This window comes from Eumetopias jubatus, unplaced genomic scaffold (genome assembly GCF_037043125.1).
Source record: "Eumetopias jubatus isolate StellerSeaLion01/CBP00866 unplaced genomic scaffold, mEumJub1_p1.0 scaffold_2, whole genome shotgun sequence".
In the NCBI taxonomy this organism is placed as follows: Eukaryota; Metazoa; Chordata; class Mammalia; order Carnivora; family Otariidae; genus Eumetopias; species Eumetopias jubatus.
The window spans coordinates 39013489-39035867 of NW_028274808.1; the positions used below are offsets into that span (position 1 = coordinate 39013489).

Genomic DNA, 22379 nt, shown 5'->3' on the forward strand with positions numbered 1-22379 from the left:
CCTATTGTCCTGGGGCAGTGTTTGTCTAAAATGGCAGAGGGACACTTCTTCTATCTCAAATAAAACCTGCCACTTGCACGGGAAACTTGTGTGGGAGAGGTCTAAGGTGGAGGAATCTGTGGCTTCAGTTTCTGCGATCTGCATTGATTTAACTGCTCCGGGGGCTTGAGGATTTCAGGGAAGTTTGGGTTTTGCTCCCCTCTAACTCAAGCTCGTGGGCTTTAGTCTCTTCTGTGAGCTAAAACTATGTACTTTTCTTCTAAGAACCTCTAAACTGAGCAGTTCTCACAGCCTTTCGATAGAGACAACTGCAACCACCTTTTCTCCTCTCCAGGAAACTGCTGCATGTGTCCAACAGCAAGCCCCCGCAGATTTATTCTTGGATCTGGGGTGGCAGTGATGATAGGAGCTGCAGCTCTAGTTAAGAAAGCCCAGGAGAAGCAGAAAGCAGCATCCTTAAGTAACATACTAGTGGGGGCTGGTCTGGGAATTCATGGTTTTTTTAAGTTTTATTTAAATAATCTCTATACCCCTCATGGGGCTCAAACTCACAACCTCGAGATCAAGAGCTGTATGCTCTTCTGACTGAGGCAGCCAGGCGCCCCACGGTCTGGGAGTTAATTCTTTCAGACGAACAGGGAAGGAAAATGGAATGGGAAGAAAATGGCCAATACTAGCCTCTAGGCCGACCAACAGCGGGGTGTTGCTATGCTGGCCGGCAAGGTCGTGCTTCTGTTCTTCGTTTCCCCTCGCTTCTCCTTCCTACTACCGCGCTTGTGGTCCGCGGGGCCTGCCTACCCAGTCTGCTTTCATTCCATCCCCCTCGGCGTTCTTTTTCCCCCGGGGCATGCTCCGTTCATTCTCTTACGCACAAGCCCCAGTGGCTCTGTGTTGCCCCTAGAATTAAGTCCAAAACTCAGTTTGCCATTCAAAGCACCAAAATCGAAGTTCCTACCCACATTTTTTTCAAAGATTTTATTTATTTGAGAGAGAGAGAGAGAATGAGAGCGAGCACGAGAGGGAAGAGGGTCAGAGGGAGAAGCAGACTCCCCGCTGAGCGGGAAGCCCAATGCGGGACTCGATCCCCGATCCCGGGACTCCAGGATCATGACCTGAGCTGAAGGCAGTCGCTTAACCGACTGAGCCACCCAGGCGCCCCCCTACCCACATTCTTCATGACCTTCACTTCCAACAACCTGTACAAAATCCTTCCCCATACTCCCACCGCCCTTTTTCCTCTCCAGATCTCTTGTATTTCCATGCAGTGACATTCCCGGTCTCAAGGGTGCCTTGCCCACACCTCCTCCCCACCAGTCCAGATCTCGCCCAATTTTTGAAAGCCCTACCTCTGTTTTCCCTTAAGATTCTCTCATACTTCCTGCAACTGAAAAGTAAAAGTTTCTCTCCGCTGTTTTTGTGACCCATCTCTGTTCTACCCGGGTATTTATCTTATTTTCCTGTCAAACCGAGAACTGCCTTCCTCCCCCTTTCCACTGTCTACAGCACTTAGCACGTTGCCTTGTATGCAGCGAGTATTCTCTACATGCCAAATGAATGAAAGGAAATATTTGAGATTTTTTTTTTTTATTTGAGAGAAAGAATGAGAGAGAGAGAACACATGAGAGGGGGGAGGGTCAGAGGGAGAAGCAGACTTCCCGCCGCGCAGGGAGCCTGATGCGGGACTCGATCCCAGGACTCTAGAATCATGACCTGAGCCGAAGGCAGCCGCTCAACCAACTGAGCCACCCAGGCACCCTGAGATGATTTTTAAAATGTGACCATGACTAACAAGAATAAATGAGCTGTGAGATACTGCAAGTGTAAGAAAATTATCCCACTCTGATTTGGGAAAATATGTGAAAAATAATCTGAATTTATTATTTCAGCACAGTATAATACAGGGGTGTGGCAACAAAGTAAAAACTAAAACGGATTGATATAAATATACTAAAGCCCAGTTTATCAGTTACTAAAATGATACAAATCTCCTGTTTTATTATAAAGAAAAAAAGATTTACACTGTACACAAAAAGATTTCCTTCCAAGAGCTGTAAAGTGGAGAAAGGGAAAAGTCAAATACTTGATTTAAAAGGTGGTGTTGAGAAACATGATCTGGCCAGCCAGCCCATCCCTTACGAGGAGACCCCCACGGGGCTTCCTTGTGACTATAAATAGACATTCCATTTCTAATGCAATCCTTCCTTCCTGAAGGATCTAGTTACTTTTTTACTATTGAGACATGCTTTCATCTTTGTGGTCCCATTTATAAAGCTGCTCGTGGTGACAGATCAGGAGGTTGGGCTTCTCTCCCTTCCTCTCTTCTGCCTTAGACGGTGGTACTCCAGGAGGGGTTGGCATTTATCCATCTTCTCGGCTGACAAACTATATTCTGAAATCAGATCTTAACCCCTGAAAACTTCTAAAATGGGAAGTACCTATTAAAACCTATCCTCTCCCCCCTTCTATGGGTTCCCCCTGCCCTGCCAACCACTTGTACTGTGTGATGGCTCAGCTCTGTAAAGAAGCACTCCGCCTTAGTGTGTCTTCTGAAGTGGAGGAAGCAGGGTCTCCCATGATTTCAGGGAACTGGATGTCCTTGGTCACAGTCGCATATTGTTTTGAATCCAGTCTAGGTAATTAATAACCTTGGTATATATACCAGGAACATCTTTCTGCCCACAGCCAATGCCCCAACTGATGATGCCAACCAGAGTCATGCGATTGTCCTTCATACACACCAAGGGGCCACCCGAGTCACCCTGCAGTAGAGAGAACAGGTTAGTTGTTTGCAAAAAACACAAACTCTTTGGGGGGGAAGTTAGGGTTAATATCTGTAGTGCTAATTGTTGTATTATTCAAAATTTCAGAGAGGGAAATTTTTATCTCGATGATCTTGATCCTGTAGACAATTACGCTGTATCTACATTGCAAAGCAGAATTGAGATAATTGCTCAGACATTTCAGGCCACAACCCTCCTTTTAACTCTACCACTTACTGGCTGTGTGGCCTTAGGCTAACCGTGCTTCAGTATTCTTATCCTCGAAGCTAGGGATCATACTATGTACCGTATGGGAGGTTGTTATGGGAATTAATTGGGAGAAAGCACGACATTTTGTAAAACTCTTGGTAATTGTTGGCTGTTATTGTCTTATTGAATCAAAATGATTTCTTGTTTTTGTTTTTAACTTGAAGCTTGCAGATCATGGTTTCACTTTACATACAACCTTTTTATGACTGTTGAGCTAGGGCTACAGCTGAGGTTTCTGAAGAAACCATTCAAAAAGACAAAGGTTGTCAAGGAACTGAGGGGAAAATGCTGATATAATTTACCTTATAAGAACAAAGCCCACAAAGTCTTCAATGGAAGAGCCCCGTTTCCTTCTTTTTGTTTCCCCTCTAACCCCCAGCCCCTCGATGGAGAGCTAGGCACACTGTAGGTTCGAAAATGTCTCATCAATAACGGTGCCTTGATTATATTTAGGTCCTAATACCACAGGCTGGTGTGTGTCCCATACCAGGGCCCTGTTATCATGAAATAGAAGTACCGACTCTGACAAGGGTGCCGACACAGAGAGCCTGAAATAGTTTGCTTTCCCAGGCGAAAAACCTCATACTAGGGCTGACATGAGTTTTTAAAACTTCTTTCTCACAAATCATCTGGGTCATACTCCCTGGCAAGCTGCAGCTTCTCCTCCCCCCCCCTACATGGCAGACTCCAACAATTCTCCACCCCTCCAGAAGTCAAGAATTGCTTCGTCTGTGTTGCTTTACCCATCACTTCAATAGTCGATCAATTGCCTGGGCTTACAGGAAACCCTGAATCAGGTGGAGTTTCCGGTATAGACAATGGGGACACTTCCTGCAGTTTAGATTTCTTAGGTTTGGGTAACTTTGATCTCTCTCCGATTGTGTTATTTCGTTGAGGCCCTCCTCTAGAATCTCCAGCGCCTCACCAAGATGAATGCACCCATTCTGGCTGTAACTTTGTCTTGCTTAGGAACCTGTGGGCCAAGGACCACTTTTCCCCTCGGGTGGGCGAGACCCCTGTGTCTACCTGGCAGGCATCGTGCAGGTTTGCCTGGTTCCCACCACTTCGCGTGTCTCCGGCGCACAGCATGTTGCTTGTGACGGTTTTGTTGAACAGATGCCGTGATGTGCAGCGGCTGGACGGGTACAGCCTGACATGAGCCTCCTTCAGCCGCTCAGAATAGAAAGGAGAAGCTGAAACAGAGAAGGGAAAACATCTTACAGTTTTAGGGAAAGTTACTTGTAAATCTTCTAGAAAGAGGAAGCTGATTTTTCTAATAATGGTTAATTTGGATCCAGCTTTCAGATCGATGAGGTTGAAGCCTACGAAATACTGTCAATATCATTTTGACCGACAAAACCAGCTATTTTATAGAGTTTAGCCCATGGTTTCTCAGGAGCAGCGCTACTGACATTTGGGGCCAGATCATTTTTTTGAGGGGGGCTGTCCTGTGCACTGCAGATGTTTGGCAGCCCCCCTTGCTTCGACTCACTAAATGTTAGTATAAACCTCCATCCTGAGTTGCAACAAGCAAAAATGCCTCCAGACATGGCCAGCAAAAACACCCCAGCTGAAAACCACTGGCTTAACCTACTATCATTCAATTCTCATAATCTAAGGAGGTAGGCAATTCTACCCCCATGTGACCAGCGAGGGGGCCAGTGTAACATAAAAACCCACGTCCTGGGTCCCACCACTACAAGGTGCAGATCTAGGGTGTGGACTCAGGCCTACACGACCAGAGTCGCAAGAGCCCCACACCCTAATCACCCGCCTCCACTTCTTATCAGAACCTTCCTGCAATCTTAGGCCCTTTAAAGCACTTGTACTTTTCACCCCTTTCTTGACCTGCACAGTGACCCCGAGAGGTGGGGCAGGCAGACAATGGGTTCTCGGTCTGCAGGGAACTTGCCTACATTTACACAGCATCAGTGCCTGAGCCAGGGCTAGAACCTTCTCATGACTTTTTCCTCTCAGTAACCGCACGCCCCGCCGTCCTGCAGACAGACAGGATGGGGCCGAGACTTCCTCCCACTTACACGCCTCGTGCTTGCCGTAGCCAGACAGCTCACATTCTGTCCAGTCGGGCAGCCTCAGGTTGGCCTCGGGGAGACACACAGTGCGCACGGTGTCGCTCTCCTGGGCGCAGTGTAGCGACTCCGACTTCAGTTTCAGCAGGACTGGGAGGAGAGCGAGAAGAGAATAAGCCCCATGTGATGCTTGTCTGATTGGAGGGGAGGAAGATGAAGGAGAGGGGAGGGGGAGGAAGGCAGAGGTGCGGATGCACATGGGTGGGTGTGTGTCGTGTCATCTGGAGCAGGGAGCACAGAACATCTCACCAATATCGTTGTTGTAAGTGTCTTCATCAAATTCCTCATGGATGATGTATTTTTCGACTTCAAATTTCTGCTCCTCCTCTCCAGGGACCTCTCGGTATGTTCTGCCCAAGACCACCCTAAGGTGGTGGGCATCATACCTAATGGAGAAAGAGCCTTAGGACGCACTGCTTGCTGTGAGGCTTCTTCTAACAGGCCCTGGTTTCAAGGCCTCAAAGTCTAGGGAGACTGACTGGGTTTTCTGGAGTCCCTACCTCTCCTGGAAGCAGTGGGCAGCAGACAGGACCCAGCAGGAACTGATTAGTATTCCCCCACAAAAAAACCTCTCTCCTGGTGACCTCCTGCTCTTGACAAAGATGGCGGCCTGCCACGGATGAGACGTGATGTCTGTGTAGAGTCCTCCTTTAATGCGAAACTGTGGCTGCTTGTACTGTCTCAGACCACAGGTGGCTGGGAGAGGAGAGGACGGAGAAGGGAGATCAGACCTGCGGTCCTTGGGTGAGGTCCTTGAGCACCTATCTTGGTTTTCTCTCTTGGAACCCCGAGTTTCCACAGGCTTACTGCTCGCATCCAGGCTATAGAGAGGGCTAGAACAGTCTCCGCGGTAACGAAAACCACAGCTTTCATCTGTTGATCACATAGTGCACACCAACCACTGCACATACACTATCTTTAACCCTCACCACACAACTTCAGGGAAGCTGGGAAATTTTTGCCCAAGGTCACAGCGGCCCCCGGATTAGAACCCAGATTTGTCTGACCCCAAATGGGATCTTTCTGCCATGCTTCATTACCCCCGTTTTTTCCTGCACCCGTCTCCCGGCTTCAGAAATAACGAGGCCCTGCAGCTCTCTCCTGGAGGATGTCTACCCCATCTCTTTTCCATCTACTCCACCTTGCCCATTCTTCAAGGCCTAGATGAAATCCTACCTGCTCGTGGAGCTTTCTTAACACTCCCAGCCCACCAGGCTCTGAGCAGGCTCACGGATACTGCTCACCAAGGACTCACCATGCACGGCCTTGGTTGTGAGTCCATTGGTAGTTTGTGTCTTACTGCCCAGTTATATAGTATGTTCCTTGAGAAACATTCTGGCTAATATGTGTGTTCACAGGAATGGAGTAATAATAATCCATTCTCAGACAATTTCTAAAGTTTTTTAGCAAAATGTGCCAACTTGAATTTCCTCTCGGTCTTCCGCTCCCTCCACCCACCCAGGTCCCCTGTGTGAAACGGGCTCTGTGAGAAAGGTTGGAAGAGTTCACAGCAGAAGTACCAGCTGTGGGGTCAGAGGATGTGGGATCAGATCCGGGCTCTGCTACTCAGAGCCCAGTGAGCTTGGGCAGGCCATGTGACTTCTGAACTGGTTTCCTCATCCAGAAACCAAAGATAGGAAGACCGCCTCTCACCACGCTGTCGGGAGAACGCTATGAGAGCACTTTGTTATCTAGGGAGCCATATGCGTGAGCTATCCTCCTCCATGCTCTCACCACGACCTCATCATCGATCATTAATAAAGGCATCTGGAGAGAGACGTTCAGAGCCTAATGAATTCTAAGAGAAACTGGCCAGTTCTTCTCCTTCGTTTTGCCCCTCTGTGTCACACTCGTGCGTGGGACGTGAACACCTGGCCAGAAGAGTTGTCATCCCACCATTGCTTCAGTCATGGAAAGCCCCTCCCCACCACGGCCTTCCTGAAAATCTGGGAACTATGCAGTCTGAACCAGACAGCTGTGAAGACACAGGAAGTGGCAGAGGAAATGGTCAAGAAGGGGGGCTGGGCAGTGGGAGGTGGCCAAGGGCCAGCCCTTACAGCACTGGGGCACGTCGCAGTATTCCCACGTCAACTTGCGGTCCTTCAGCACGTGGCACCAAGGCTTGGCATCCCCATCTGGGTTCCTAGGTGGTAAGAGAGTTTAAGGTTTTCAAGCACATCAGAAGCCACATGAGAGCATAAGGAGGCTCAGTAAGCCAATGGCAAAGCAATGAGCTGGGAAGGAGGGGCCTGAGTTCTGAACATGGCTCTGTCCAAGATCGCACCAGAGGAAAACAAGTTTAATTTTTTCTATCAGCAACACAACATTCCCCTCTCACAGGGATGTTGGAAGGGACTGTGAGCTGTGCTGTGAGGACAGTCTTATGATTCCCTGGGAGAAAGGAGCCAGACAAGAACAGAACAGATGAGAACTAAGTGGCTATGGGACAGCACCTCGAACGTGGGATGTGGGCTGACAAACTGGTGAACTTCCCTCTTTATAATAGGTGTTATTCTAGCAAGTGAATAGGTGTGACTAGAGAATATCCATGGTTCTGGGTCGTTCATATAACTTTAGGCATGAAATCTCCTATCCCACGTCCCAGTCCTGCCTTCTGCCCAGACATGAACCCCACGGACCCTGTGCTACGTACCGGCAGTAATTGTGGTTGCCCAGGCCCAGTGCCTGAGAATTGGTCTTCCACGCTGTGTAGACCTTGCCTGTTAGGACTATGGAATTCCACTGGAGGCAGGGGGCACCAGACGTAGTGTGGCTGGAGGTGCCACGGTATGCTAACCCTTTTCCAAAGTAGCAGTCCTCATTTTTTTCTGGAACAAAAGAAATCTCAAACTGAAACAAAACCAATTAAATGCTACCGCAGGCGAGTCGGGGTTTGCAACAGGGCCTGAGCGGGGCTGCTGGCCTGAGAGGATGAAGGCACTTAGCCTGCCCATAGGAGGGGGGAGATACCATCCCACCTCCCCTCTTTCCTCCTCCTTCAAGGCCTTTTACATAGGGATGGTAAATGGCTTTCAGTTGGTGGGCCAACTTTCATCGGTTGGATGTGGCTGCCTGGATTGCTGTGTTGAGAGATCCTGAGGGTTTGTTCACGTTCGGCAGGAAGGGCCTATGCCCAATTAGTAGTGATTATTGCTGGAGCTGCTTTGAAAGTAAACGGGGGTTTCCTTGCTTATACTTGACAGGTTGTGGCAAACCAGAGTTCTTCAATGGAGGGACATGTCAGAGGCCCCAGTTTCTCAGATTTTGTCTGCCAGTGCTCTGAAGGGTTTATTGGGCTTGAGCAGGAAGAGAGAATATGGACGTACGGATGCTGCCTATTTTCACCGATTTGCCCCATTTTAGCCTCCTTTCTCCCCATTTAAAACTGGCAGAGTGTACCACTATAAACAGCATAATTAAAGCAATCTTTAGGGCCCCCTAGACTAGTGAGTCCCAATTTACCGATCCTGGGAGGGGAGAGGATGCTTTAGAATTACTATAAAGAGTCCTCAAATTCACAGGTATGTCAGACTTACCTGTAGGCAGAAGGCACATTATTATTTTATATGAATATTTAGAACTTTAAAACACATTTTTTATACTATTGGGATATCATTATTTGTAAAAGCACCACAGAATTCATAGTGCTTTTTTATAATTTAGTATTTTTAAATTTGGAAAACCTTCTCATATTAAACATCTTTGAGAGAGAGAGAGATTGAGAAAAAGGCCCATCAATCACAAAAGGGAGCATCTCCATTCATCCTCAAAAGGACTGGAAACCACCAACGCGGCCCCCCTTCTCCTCTGTACACAAGGAAATGGGGGACCCGGGCGGGGGTAAAGAGGCCAGCTCAAGGTCCAACCGCTAGTTAGAGGCCAGGCCCGGGTGAGGACCTAAGTCTCCTGATGTTCTTCCCTCTGCAACCAAAATGATGAACCACCAGCCCACTCCTTAGTGTCCTCAGCTATAGAAACACAATCAGCTTGGTCCTCCTAGAGTCTACTTCCGGGGACGCTGCCGGGGAAGGTGGGCAAGCAGCACTTACCCTCGGGGCAGGCTGGCGTGCTGCAGAACTCACTGCTGTACTTGCCCGCCTTGAAGATGTAGCACCAGGGCCTTGAGTCCCTGTCCGGGTTTCTGAAAAAGCAGCCAGGGAAGGCCGGGGTAGGTGCCAAGTTAAGCCTCCCTCTGAGACCCAAAGACTTTGCATCCTCTTCCGGGGAAAAGGTCAGTGAGCTTTCGGCAGTGCACGGGGGAGCTGGATCATGTCGGGTGGAAATGTGACTTAGCTACTGTCTCTGTTTGGAGACTAAGTATGGTTTAAGGAGGTGCGCACAGAAGCCATGTTGACAAGGGCTGGCCTGTGGCGGTTAGTTTTATGGGTTAACTTGGCTCTGAGTGCCCAGTTATCTAATCGAACGCTAATCTAGGTGCTGTCATGAAGAGATTTTGTAGCTAGGGTTAACAGCCACAATCAGCGGACTTGAAGTAAAGGAGATTATCCTTTATCATGTGGTAGCCCCATCCAGTCTGTGCAAGGCCTTAGGGGCAAAAGCTGGGAAGACCTCTGCCTCCAGACCGCAACAGCAAAGCCTGTGGGAGTTCGCAGCCAGGGGCCTGCCCACATGCTCCAGACGGGCCAGCCCCGCGGCGGCCGGCGCCGCCTGCGAACATCACTGCGTCGGTAGAGAAGGCGCCTGTTCTGTTTCCGTGGGGCCCGCTGCCTGATGAGCTCCCGGTGGTGTCCCCAGCTGTAGCAGCTCCTCACCAGCGGGAAGCGAGCTCACGCGGGAAGGGGGGCCCCCTTACCTGCAGTAATTGTGATTCCCGAGGCCCAGCTGGATGGCGTTGGGCCTCCGCCCCGAGTAGCGCTTCAGGGCCAGCACGCTGCTGTTCCAGTTCACACACTCGGCCCCGCTTTCCGCAGTGCTCCACGTGCCCCTGTAGGTGATACCCTGGTCCTTGTAGCACGTGGCACTGGCATCTGATTGAAAACAGGACACATGGGGCACCTGGGCGGCTCGGTCATGATCCCAAATCCCGAGATCGAGCCCCGCATCCGGGCTCCCTGCTCAGCGGGGAGTCTGCTTCTCCCTCTGCCCTTCATCCCACTCGTGCTCCCTCTCTCTCTCAAATAAATAAATAAAATCTTAAAAAAGAGAGAGAGAGAGCAAACAGGACACGTGACGCCTCCCAAGTGCATTCCCCCTTCTGTCATTTAGTTTTCCAAAGGGGTTTCACTTCTGCTCTGTCGTCACCCCAAACCAACGAGGCGGGCTGACTGCCGAAGCTACTGGGGCGCAGGAGGTACACGGGGTGGCCAGGGTCCCCCAGGTAGACCCCAGCTTGGCACCCAAGGCTCTGCCCGCTGCGCCCAGCGCTCTGGTTTCCTAACGGACCCCTGGAGGATCCTTCCCTGTCCCCACCCTGCCCCCGTCACCAAACACTTCCTCTCCTTTCTGGGAAGACTTGGGATTCTGTCTGTCTTCTCACACCACCCACCCACCCACCCACCACTCACCTATTTCGCAGCGTTTCCCCAAAAAGCCTTCAGGACACTCGCAGACAAAATCTGAGAAATAGAGAGCCTGCCGACACGCCCCGCCATTAAAGCACCTCTGTTCGCTGCAGACTGTCAAGGACAAACAAGGCAGCCCCAATCACTTTCACGGCAGTTCCAAGGATAATAGGAATTAGGATTTTAAGAGTAAGCTCTGCCAGCCAGGCACTATTCTCGTTGCTTTACAAAAGGAGCTATTTCTTCCTCACAGCAAACCGTGAGGTAGGTACGCCCATTCTCCCCATTTGACGGACGAGGAAGCTGAGGCCAGGCAGGAGAAGGCGAGGGCCCCAGGTCACAGTCTCACGTTCTGGCTCATAGCCACCACCTTAGCCTGAGGCCCAGCACGCCCGTAACCTCCATCTGAAGTTGCGCGCGCGCCGGGCCGGGGACACAGGGGGCGTGGGCCTGAGAGCCGGGCGCGGGTGCTGGAAGCTTCGGCGGCGCGCGCGTACGTACCTCTGACGGGCACCGAGTGGCAGTGCGCGCGGCCGGCCACGCAGCGGCAGTACTCCACGCGGTTGCCCCGCAGGCCCGGGCGCAGCCACGACTCGTTCTGCAGGTACAGCGTCTGCGTCTTCTCGTCTCTGCAACTCACTAGAACGAGGGACAGGCGGCCTCTTGAGGGCACGAGCCCCAAACGGTGCCGCCCCACCGCAGGTCCTACTGAGTCCCTCACTCACTTGTCATACAACCCATCCTTCATCCCTTCCCTGCTCCCGGCCCAAAGACAGCACACACCTGCGAATCTGTCACCAAAGACCGCTTTTATTGTTCTTCCTTGGCGGGGCCCTCATCTTGGAAGAATTTATCTATCAAAATGCATTTACTAAGTAATACTCTACTTTTTCATTATATTTTGTGTGTGTGTGTTTTTAAAGATTTTATTTGAGAGAGAGAGAGGGAGAGCAGGAGTGGAGGGGAGGGGCAGAGGGAAAGGGAGAAGCAGGCTTCCGGCTGAGCAAGGAACCCCAATGCAGGGCTCAATCCCAGGACCCGGGGACCATGACCTGAGCCGAAGGCAGACGCTTAACGACTGAGCCACCCAGGCGCCCCTAATTTTTCATTTTAATTCATCAGAAATATGCACATGTATATAATTGCCTACCAGAGTTATCGATCCACATGAATGTTACCACACTGAAATGATGCATTGCTAGCCCAAAAGAAAGAAAATTGACATCTTAGTCTGTGTGGGGAATGTGCTGCTCTCACCAGTATTTCTGATTTAATGAAAACGGTCTAAGTACTCGCATTGATATTCTTGCCTTCTTTGCCTCTCTCTGTTTGCAAACCAGAATGCCAACTTAAGAAATCTTTAACTTTTCATGAATTAAAGAAGTGACACATGCTCGCTGTAAATAATACTGTTGTTTCTTTTGAGGGTCCCCTGCCTGGATACCCTTGTCGGAAATGCTGTGCTATCCAACAGCAAAGGCATTAAGAGTACAGCGTTGGGGCACCTGAGTGGCTCAGTCAGTTAAGCATCTGACTCTTGGTTTTGGCTCAGGTCATGATCTCAGGGTCTCAGATTGAGCCCCATATTGGGCCTCTCGCTGATCCTGCTGAAAATTCTCCCTCTCCCTCTGCGCCTCCCCCCACCCTGCATGTATGTGGGTGTGTGTGCGCGCGTGCGTGTCTATAGATACGCGTGTGCGCATGCGCGCTCTCTCAAAAAAAAAAAAAAGTTACAGCATACTTCCACTTTAAAAGAGGTGTTGCAAAGCCTTCCAGAGCCAAAGGAACTAGGTCATGAAGGACAAGAAATGAGGGTCCTAAGTTGGTAGCTTTAGATGTGAAGTTGGGCCCAAGAGTTCTTCCAACCAGAGTCAAGACAATCTGGCTGCGAGCATGTTTTATTTTTGGAATCCTACCTAATGCTCACGGCGATTTCCTCAGGTTTCTAAAGTCGACTCTAGAGTGAAAAGTCTTTCCACACCTGTGGGACTTCTGTGAGGTAACCCAGGTTCGTTACGCCGGTTTGACCAACCAGAAGATGTGGAAGCACAGAGATGGCAGTTAACAAAGATGCCAGGTGGACTCTGGCAGGATGGGGCTCACAGCCCAGAAAAGGACCCCGGAGGACCAGTGCCGCTGCGGCCTGGTCTCGGTGTGGCCTTGGGCCAGTTGCTCAATCTCTGGCTCTGTCTTGTCACCTGTGTAACAGGGCTTCGGGCCACTGAGCTGGCAGGCTCCCACCAGCTCTGTGACTCCCTGACAGCCGGACTCCTTGAGGGCACGCCTGTTCCTGTTCTCTCAGAACCTGGCCTTAGCTAACTAGGTGAATGAGTAAGAGCTGGGGGGTGATGCAGGCATCTTTACAGAATCACCCTGCAAAATTTCACCTTCACACAGCTTACATAAGCTGGGTGTGGTGGAAGATAAATCCCCGACAGCGCCTAGAGCACCCTGAGCTCCTAAGCCCTGACTCTGCTTCCTGCTTCCATAGACCCCCTTCCACCTCAGCTTCACCTTACCTCTGTAAGATCTGGCTCCTCTTCTGAATCGGGTGTGGATTTCCTGCAAAGCAACCAGGGGTGGAGGAAGGATCAGCCCATGCTGGGCGTGTTAGGAATAAACATGGTTGATCCAGAGACTGCCTACACACCCCCAGTCAGATGCCACCTGCCCTGAAGATTCCCCCTCGGGTAGCTGGCCCCAGGTGCAATGTCCACCTCTTGCCTTCTTTTCTAATTTGTCCTCCCCTTCTAGAGCAGTGCTACCAAAACAGCTTTCTGAGTGATGAAAATCTTTAATACCTGTGCTGTCCAATACCGTAACCACTAGTCACATGTGGTGACTGAGCACTTGAAATGGGGCTAGTGCGACTGAACTGAATTTTTAATTGCATTTAATTCTAAATTTAAATAGCCGCAAGGGGTTAGTGGAGTTGTAGCCCCCCTCCGTCCCCTCCAACTCTCTCCTCTAAAACCTCACTGTGCAAGGTACTCTCAATGGGCCCTCCATGGTGCCCTTGCTCGCTGGGCATTTTTAGAGAGCATGTCCGTAGTATGGCTTCCATCCCAAGTAGATAGTAAGCAGCCTAGGTCAGCTTGCCAGCTTCCAGGGCTCACGACGTGTGCGCCACCTTTTTTAGATGCTTTATGGATGAATTCAAACACATACTTTAAAAACAGCTCCAAAGAAGGCAGGCAGTAGCAGTGGAGTAGGATTAAGTACTATTTGCCCAAGTCAGAAGAACTGCCTGGGGTTCTGCGCCTGAATCCTGAGCATCCTACACAGAGAGGAGTGTGTGTACTGCGCTCCGTAACTGCTGACCTCTGCACTCTGACAGAACACCACTTTGGGACTCCTGAGTCCATTGAGGGTACGCGGGCTCGAGGCTCGGGGCACAGACCTGAACTGCCCTCCTACCTGGCTGGACAAGGTGAGAGCTGCTCCACAAAGCAGCAGAACGCACACGAGCTCTCTCCTCATTGTATTCACCGTTCCTTCAGAGTGTCCCTTAAATTCTGGAAGAGGCAGGGGGAAAAAAAAAAAACTTCATCGTGTGATCGAGAGATCAAGGAGTATGGAAAGGTCAAGAACCTATGACTTGATCCTGGCCAGTCCCTCCAGCATCAGGTCCCATGGCAGGAAATGCCACCGATGTCTGGAAGATATTTTTAAAGATTTTATTTATTTACTTGACAGAGAGAGAGCACTGTAGGCAAAGAGGCAGGCAGAGGGAGAGGGAGAAGCAGACTCTCCACTAAGCAGGGAGCCCGACGGGCTCGATCCCAGGACCCTGGGATCATGACCTGAGCCGAAGTCAGACGCTTAATGGACTGAGCCACCCAGGCACCCCTAGAAGATATTTTTAATTGTATGTATTTTTTATTGTGGTAAAATACATAAAGTTGACCATCTTAACCCTTTTTATGTGCACAGTTCAGTGGCATTAAGCATGTTCACACTGTTATGCAAGCATCACCACCATCCCTCTGCAGAACTTTATTATCTTCCCAAACTGAAATTCTGCACCCAATAAACAATAACTCCCCATTCCCCTGGCAACCACTAGGAAGTAGAATACTTTCTGTCTTTATGCATATGATGACTCTCTAGGTTCCTCATATAGGTGGAATCATAGAGTACATGTCCTTTTGTGACTGGCTCATTTCACTTTGCATACTCTTCTCAAGGTTCATCCATGTGGAGCCATGTGTCAGAATCTCCTCCTTTTTTTTTTTTGTAAAGTAGGCTCTATACCCAGCATGGAGCCCAAGGTAGTGCTTGAACTCATGACCCTGAGATCAAGACCTGAGCTGAGATCAAGAGTTGGATGCTTAACCAACTGAGCCACCCAGGTGCCTCCAAATCTCCCTTTTTAAAGCTGAGTAAGATTCCATTGTCTGTATAGACCACATCTTGTTTATCTATTCATCCATCAATAGACACAGGTGGTTAGGAGATCGTCTTGCCCGGAGTTCTCTGTGGGCTGAATAGTGAGACCATCCCTGGTGCTTCTTGGCAGCCCGGGGACCCAGTGTCAGTTTGGTTTGCTCAAAGTGAGTTCCTGCCCTGGGGTCAACTAGGTGGAACCACAGAAATGTCCCTTCTGAAACTTTTTCAGAGGACACCATAGGGATTCTACCACTGGCACCTCGCAGAGCCAACCTACCTCCGATAATCTCAGTTCTTGCACTTAGAACTTCCACGCCTCCTTGTCCCACACAGGAAATGCTCCTCTGCCCCAGCTCTTGCCCCTCCAGCCCTCCACTGCTCCCTTGGAAGGTCTGTCTCTTATTTTATAGACAGGCCCAGGGAAGTGCAAATTGGCAGAAAGGAACAGAGGCATCTGGCTTTTGGTCTTTAGACTCAGATCTTCCTGGACCCCAAATTCCCAGTTTCCCCAGTGATCTTGCCCTCTGCAGCTTAAACTAGGTTAGTTGGTCGGGGTGTTATTTTGTGGTCTGGCAGGCCCACTCACTCCTTTGTCCACAAGAATTAAATCAGGGCATTTCTTCCCTTGAGTCATTTCCCTTCAGTCACAACAACTTTGGGTCCCACCCCTCCCCCCTCGCAAGGATCCTCAAGGGCCCTGTCAGAACAGAGGCTTCCAAAACTTTCATCCTGACCTGGCTCTGTCCCCTTTGTTTCTTTGCAAAGAACTTCCCTGTTGGAAGTGCCCATCCCCTCACTGGCCACAGGCCCCCCTTGGAGCAAGGGTAAAAAGAGAGGGCGAGTGGGGGGCGCAAGGACTCTTTATGCCCCACTGCTTCTTCTGGGGCTGCTGGGGACAGGCAGGGGGTGGGAAATGGAGCCAGGGTTGAGGGGAGGGAGCAGCGGGGGCTGGTTGACAGGATTCCAACGAGGCCAGGCTCAGAGGGCCAGCTTGCCAACCAGCACAGCCCGCCCCCACCCCCCTCCCCCATTGTGAAGGAAACAGAAAGAAGGCAGGATCTAATCTGCCTTTGTTCTAATTTGGAGTGCCAAGGCCCCCCCACTGGGCAGCAGGCCACGTAGGGTGTGCTCTTTGGGGGCCTTTTTCTTACTGGGAGGAGGAAGCTTGCTACTGTTCACAGGCTTCTTGAAGTTTCAGAAGAGAGCAGTGGGGAGTTGAGCCCATCGGAAACAAGAGCACTTGGTGGAATCTTCTGGTCACAGGGAACTGCTCTGGATTTCCTCTTTCTCAAAATTTCCCAAAACCCCTCTTAAATTTCCCTTCTTAATTTCATCCCATTTCCTATAACCTTTTAAAATAGATCTTCTTAAATGCATTCCCCCTCTTCCTCCAGATGTTAATCCTATTTCACATATGCATATAGATTGTCCCATCCTTTATTATCCTGGCCAAGCCTTGAGGTAGCTCTCAGGGATTTATGAAGAAATTCTGAAGCAATGAATGAGTAAATGAGCCACCCATCAACAAGGAACTTGAGCATTGCCTGTCAAACCAACCAGCCCTTTCAATAAACTCATTAGCCTAAGCCCCCGGTGGGCGGTGGCGGTAGGGGGGGGGGTTGCTTTTTTTTTCCTCTGGATGCCCACCAAGATACTGTTTTATTTCAAGAATTCAGGGTCCTAAAAAAAAAAAAAAAAGGACCTCTGGGTCCTTCTAACTGGAACACAATTCTAGATGTTGGAAAATTGCCAAGTAAGAAGTGCAGTATTGACACATTTGCATTCCCCGGACAAACGGGGGAGGGGGACCAGGCGGGGAGGCAGAGCATGACTTAGGGCTTCCATTGTGGCTCCCACAGCTGCATCATGTGAAAACCCTTGGTAACTCCGGGGCATAAGGGGCAAAGGAGTCTATTTTTGTCTTCTGCTCCTGGGAGAGTGAGAGACGGTCTCTGTTCAGTCGACTAGCCCTTATCTTCCTCCACTTTTGGGGGCCTTGCTGGGCCTTGAGCCGATCCAGTGACAATCTCAAACAAGGCTATAGCTCCATCTCGCTGCACAGAGGCAATGAGAGCATCTGGACAGGCTGAATGGGGTAGGAGGATGACAAAGAAATGAGTCATCCCGCCAGCAGACAAGCAGTGCAGTCCAAAGACAAGGGAGAAGGAAGAGAGGAGGAAAAAATGTGTCCTTGTTTTGCCTTCATTAAAGAGGTGGGTGTAGAGGTCTGGGGGCAGCGCCTGGACAAAGAACAAAGTGAATACCAGAAACAGGGACTCAGACTCCCTGTCCGTGGGGCCAGCCAGCGCCAGGACAGGCTCCAACACCATGAAGCACGGGCTGCCGCCAAAGGCAGAAGCACCCTGTGCTCACGGTGAGGAGGGTGGGAGGTGAGATGTGCGGAGTGAGTATAAGAAGTCCTTCTAGGCTCATTCTATAAATACAAAGACGACTTGTTATTTTTTCTCTGTGGCCTCTTCCTTCTGCTCTATTTCATAGTTTCCCAGAGTCAGAGAACTAAAAAAGCAAGAAAAGAAGGAAGAGGAAGGAAGGAAGGAAAGTAGGAAGGAAGGAAGGAAGGAAGGAAGGAAGGAAGGAAGGAAGGAAGGAAACCCACCAGAATGTCTCACTTTTGTTAGACTGGAATCCCTGAATCCCTGAAAACATCGCTGTGTGAGGGTTAACAGTGGAACGGCCACAAGGCCCATGGTCCCCAAGATCCCGGGGCCCCAGCACTGGCAGGCCCATGCTAGCACACAGAGTTGATTTCTGCAAATTTGCAAAAGGCACCCTCTCTGGTGGATGGAGTTCAGCAGACACAGAGCTTGGCAAATTGACAAAGAATCTGTGCAAATTAAAAAACCAAAAACCAGGACACAGGGCCTGGCAAATAAAGCATGGCCTGGATTTCAAGGATGCATGGGCAGGAATCCTTGTGTGGGACCCAGCCTGCATGTCTGCGTGCGGAAGCCTCATCTGCTTCCAGAGCATCTCTGACCTTCTGTCTGGAAGCTGCATTGGGTCCTGCTGGCGACGGCACTGGAGTGGCTCTCTTCCCTGGCCCCTCTGAACAACCGTGAGTGATGACTGTTCTAGGGAAGAACGGGAACAATGGACTGGTAACCAGGGAGGGGGTTACTCTGCTAGAGCCAAGGAAGTGTGCCATTGTGGCTGAGAAATCAATGGTCACGCTAGCCAGAAACTCAGGGTTTGTTTCTGCAGTGGTAACATGGGGGCATGCTGATTGATGGGCACCCATTCATAGCTGTGGAGTCTGCACTGGGTGAGGCCGCTGGGACGGCAGCAGGACAGCTAGGGGAAGGACCAGGGGGAAAGTACATGAACTGTTGTCTCAGTGCCTTTACATGGTCCTTTTTTTTTTTTTTTTTAAGATTTATTTATTTGAGAGAGAATGCATGCGTGCGTGCACGAATTGGGGGGGGTGAGGGAGAGGCAGAGGGAGAGAATCGCAAGCAGACTCCCCACCGAGCCCATATGCAGGGCTCAATCTCACAACCCTGAGATAATGACCTGAGATCATGACCTGAGCTGCAGTCAAGAGTCGGACGCTTAACTGCCCTACTTTCTCCATCTTCCCCCTTAAAAATCTGCCCTCTGGGGATGGCACCTGGGTAGCTCAGTCAGTTAAAGCGTCTGCCTTCGGCTCAGGTCATGAGCTCAGGTCATTATCTCAGGCCCCAGGGTCCTGGGATCAAACCCCACCTCAGGCTCCTTGCTCAGTGGGGAGCATCCTTCTCCCTCTTCCTCTGCTGCTCCCCCACTCTGTCAAATAAAGAAAATCTTTGAAAAAAAAAAATCTGCCCTTCGGAAAGGGACTGATATGCTCATTCACATAAGGTTAGAATGACTGAGTAAAAATTGATATGCTGCCTTTCCCAAAAGTGCCTATATTTTGAGACATAAAATCAGCTCCCAGGGATGCAAAACCAAACTCTCGAGGTTTCCTCCAGGGCTAACACACTGTGGTTTCTGCTGTTGTGAGAACAAATGATATAATGGGTATCAACTGTGAAACACTTAAAAATGCGTCTAAGTACTTTTATTTAAACACAACCACATGTGTGAAAGTGATCTGCAATAGAAGAACTGTACAAACACAGTCAATCAAGTTCTGTGGTTCTAGGTACAAACAATGCAATTGCCCCAGCTGGTATAGAACTCAAGGACTTGTAGTTTTTACTCTTGCCAGCAAGAAAAAGGCAGAAATAGGAGCAAGCTAGAGGAGACTGGAAATTGCAAGGGAAAGACAAAAGGAAGTTGATACTATGATCAAATTTTACACCCTGTGCAAGGTTTGTTACCTTAATCTCTGGGTAAAGGAGAGTCTCAGGTTATTATTGCTCTGCAAAGCTTCTCTCTGGAAATCTGAGTAAGACAGAGTCGGTCTCCAAGAATACCAATACTCTAAAGTGACTCATGGCTTTAAACAAACAACACCCTCCTTCCACTCCACAACCACCGTGGCCCAGAATGGATGCCAACAAATTAGAAAAGAAATGGTCCAAGGCAGAACTCCTTGGAAGAGCAAAGGCATTTCACTAGAGTCGGGACAAGAGAGGGGGTAAGATGGCAGGAGGAAGCCTGCCCCACAGGCAGGGACCCCACAAAAGCGCACCTTTGCGGGTCCCAGACGGAGCCCGGGACAGGGGCCGCTAGCCTCTTAGCCCCGGTCTTGCTCACACAGGTCTTGCTTTTTACAGAGGCCGTGCTGTCAGAATAAAAACCATTTTCAGAAACTGCCATCATGTAGGCAATTCTTAACTTTTCAGTACTTAAATTTCTGTGTGTTAAAGTTTATTTTCTCTCTTCTTGAATAATGAGGGGACAAGAGAGGAAGAGTCTGCTTCTTACCTAATTTGATCCATTCCAATGAGGTGAAGAGAACAGAATCCTCTCCTAGCTCCCTCCCATCTCACTAGTTACTTAGGGCAGAATCCTCTCCGAAACATCGTCAAACCATAGGCAGACAACTTGTGCCTGAGTTACATGAAATTAACCTGGCAGCTCTGAAAACTCTGCACTGAGCACTGTCATCTACTCCCTGGCCACCCTCTGCCAGGTAATCCTGGTTGTTAGGAGGAAATAAGGGAGAGCTGGTTATGGGTCTAGGAAAACAGAAATCCATCCTGCCTCCTTTTAGGATAAAAACAAAAACCCTTTCCTAATAAACTTTTTACCCTGTGAAGAAAAAACAAGGTTCAGCTGACAAACGCCAATGCAATTAGTCAGTGCAATAAAATGTTAAACCCAAAGTTTGAATTTAAACAAACCCTGCAATCCGATGTTCCTCTAAAACAGTGTCTCATCTTAAGCCCAAAGGTAGTTCCTTGTGTTCCTTCCGCTCCCTGAAGCCAACATCACTGCAAAGCAACGAAATACGCAATCCTTTGATAATTCTTCAGTTCACCTCCAGATTTCAACACCCATGAGTCAGAAAACTGATCAGAAGCTTTCCTTGTATCATTACTGAATGTGTCCACATTTTCCTGGGCTCGCAGGAAAGCAATGTTACAGTGTGTTTGTGAGAGCTGTGTGTGGATTAATGCCCCTTGCTCCACAGGCATTTGAGTACCTACCACTTCCCAGGCAGAGTTTACAAAACCCTTTTACAACTCTTGAATCATTTAAGGCAATAGTATTCTCTTGTTTCTACAGAGAGAATCGAACTTCAAAAAAGCATAAGGGCCTTGGCCCTAAGGCAAGACACGTGGTGAGAGGTGGTGTCGGGACTCGAGCCGACACTTTCCACCACTCCTTCCTATGTCCTGATGCTGGACCGTAATGTTTTTAATGCGCTCAGAGTTGCTGTTTGGGAGGGGCAGCATGTCTCAGGGCAAGGGGCATAGCCTCTAGAGTCTTCAAGTTCCATGACACAACCCTGACACACAGGTTGCTGTGGTTTCCTGGATTTTCTAATGGGCCAATCATTCCCACCTTGCTGAATTACTACGGCGATTAGAGAAGAAGCAGGCAAAGGCCCTACGACGCAATGGCCCATGCACGGTAAGGTCAACCGTACTGTCACGAGTGTCCTTCAATAACGGGAGCACCAACATTAACAGCTTCTCCCTGGAAAAACAACCGAAAGCTACCAAGGCAGAAAGATGCTAACATCTATGGGGTTCCCCATTGTGGTCAAGCATTAATACCCAAATACTGTTTCCTAGATCATGCAGACATCTTGTGATAACCTGCCACCGGATTCTTTACAACTGATATAAAAGCTCACACCTTTCATCTACACACACAGACCAGTATTAACAGGAGCCATTAGTTCCTGGATATGAGGTGGTGTCTTTTATCCTATCTTGAATGTGGGTTTTTTTTTTTTTAATTTGCCTTTCCAGGACCTATTTACATCAGGGCCACTCTGGACTCTCAGAAGAAGCTGGAATTAGCGCCCGAGACAGCTGGAAGACCAGGCTGTTGTTGCTACTGATAAGGCCCGTCTGATGCAGACCACGTGGATGTTTAAAAACCAGAGACATTAGGCTAGAAAAATAAGGAAACTGGAGCTTCCCAGAAAAAGAAAAAAAAAGAAAAAAAACTTCTCTTTTTCTCTATAGCCCAGGTGGCAGACACTGGCTCTTGCTACAAAATAAAGGCAAAATAAAACAAGTTTCTCTTTTCTATGAACAGGACAAAATGTGAAAAGCCAGCAGAGATCCAGTTGACTGGCACTTTCTCTTTTAGATTACTCCTAGCAGGTTACTGGGCTTAGCTTCCCTACCTGTCCCCTACCTGCAGAGGCCTCAGCTGACATCAAGCTGTTCATGCAAAAGACCTCTCACAAAGGGGCTTGAGGCCCTCTTTGGGTGTCCTCCTTGGGGGCCATCTATCAGGTCCTCCACTCCATCCACCTCTCCTTCACGCCCCAGCTCAGTCTAATTTCCTTCTTTCTTCAATTCATGGGCGAAGATTTAACAACTCTATGTGTCCACCATCAAATATTTACTGAGCACCAACCACAGACCAGGCACAGGCTCCATGGTGCAAAGACATATATGTTCTATCCTCAAAAACTCATAGTTTCGGCACAGGACAGACAAGTGATTAGGTAATCATAGTACAGTGTGGTCAGTGCTGTGGTATATGCAGGGATGTAGGGATAGAAGGTGGAAATGCAGAGGAAGAAGGGGTCTTAGTAGAATGCAGAGGAGGGAGATCTAGTTCCCTCTTGTTGAGATAAGGGGCTGGTCAAGGTAGGCTTCCTGGAATTGATATTATATGACCTGCTGGTTGAACAAAATAAAGAGGTGTTCCTGAGAGTACATTGCCAAGAGGTGACCATAGCTTGGGGCCCAGGGTAATAGCAGCAAGCAGCTGGA

At 49.3% G+C, this 22379-nt stretch overlaps 1 protein-coding gene across 1 annotated transcript; it reads right to left on the reverse strand.

Moving 5' to 3' along the window:
* Window positions 1–1645: 1645 nt before the first annotated feature.
* Window positions 1646–14124, reverse strand: PLAT (plasminogen activator, tissue type). The gene is made up of 13 exons (XM_028124078.2): window positions 14059–14124; window positions 13161–13203; window positions 11143–11280; window positions 10645–10755; window positions 9933–10107; window positions 9169–9260; window positions 7773–7947; window positions 7177–7262; window positions 5620–5815; window positions 5369–5505; window positions 5069–5209; window positions 4056–4222; window positions 1646–2759 (listed from the first exon to the last, which is right to left on the reverse strand). The coding sequence occupies exons 1-13, from the start codon at window positions 14119–14121 to the stop codon at window positions 2601–2603; spliced, it is 1683 nt and encodes a 560-aa protein (XP_027979879.1). The 5' UTR covers window positions 14122–14124; the 3' UTR covers window positions 1646–2600.
* Between the last annotated feature and the right edge of the window lie 8255 nt (window positions 14125–22379).

What these genes read in the sequence shown, in the direction of transcription:
- PLAT (XM_028124078.2), bottom strand. Translation starts at nt 14,121, where the DNA reads ATGAGGAGAGAGCTCGTGTGCGTTCTGCTGCTTTGTGGAGCAGCTCTC. An exon ending in CTGCGACGTGCCCCAGTGCT is followed by an intron (nt 5,816 to 7,176) that starts GTAAGGGCTGGC and finishes CTCCTCTCCCAG; the next exon opens with CCACCTGTGGTCTGAGACAG. An exon ending in CTACGGCAAGCACGAGGCGT is followed by an intron (nt 4,223 to 5,068) that starts GTAAGTGGGAGG and finishes TCTCTGTTTCAG; the next exon opens with CTTCTCCTTTCTATTCTGAG.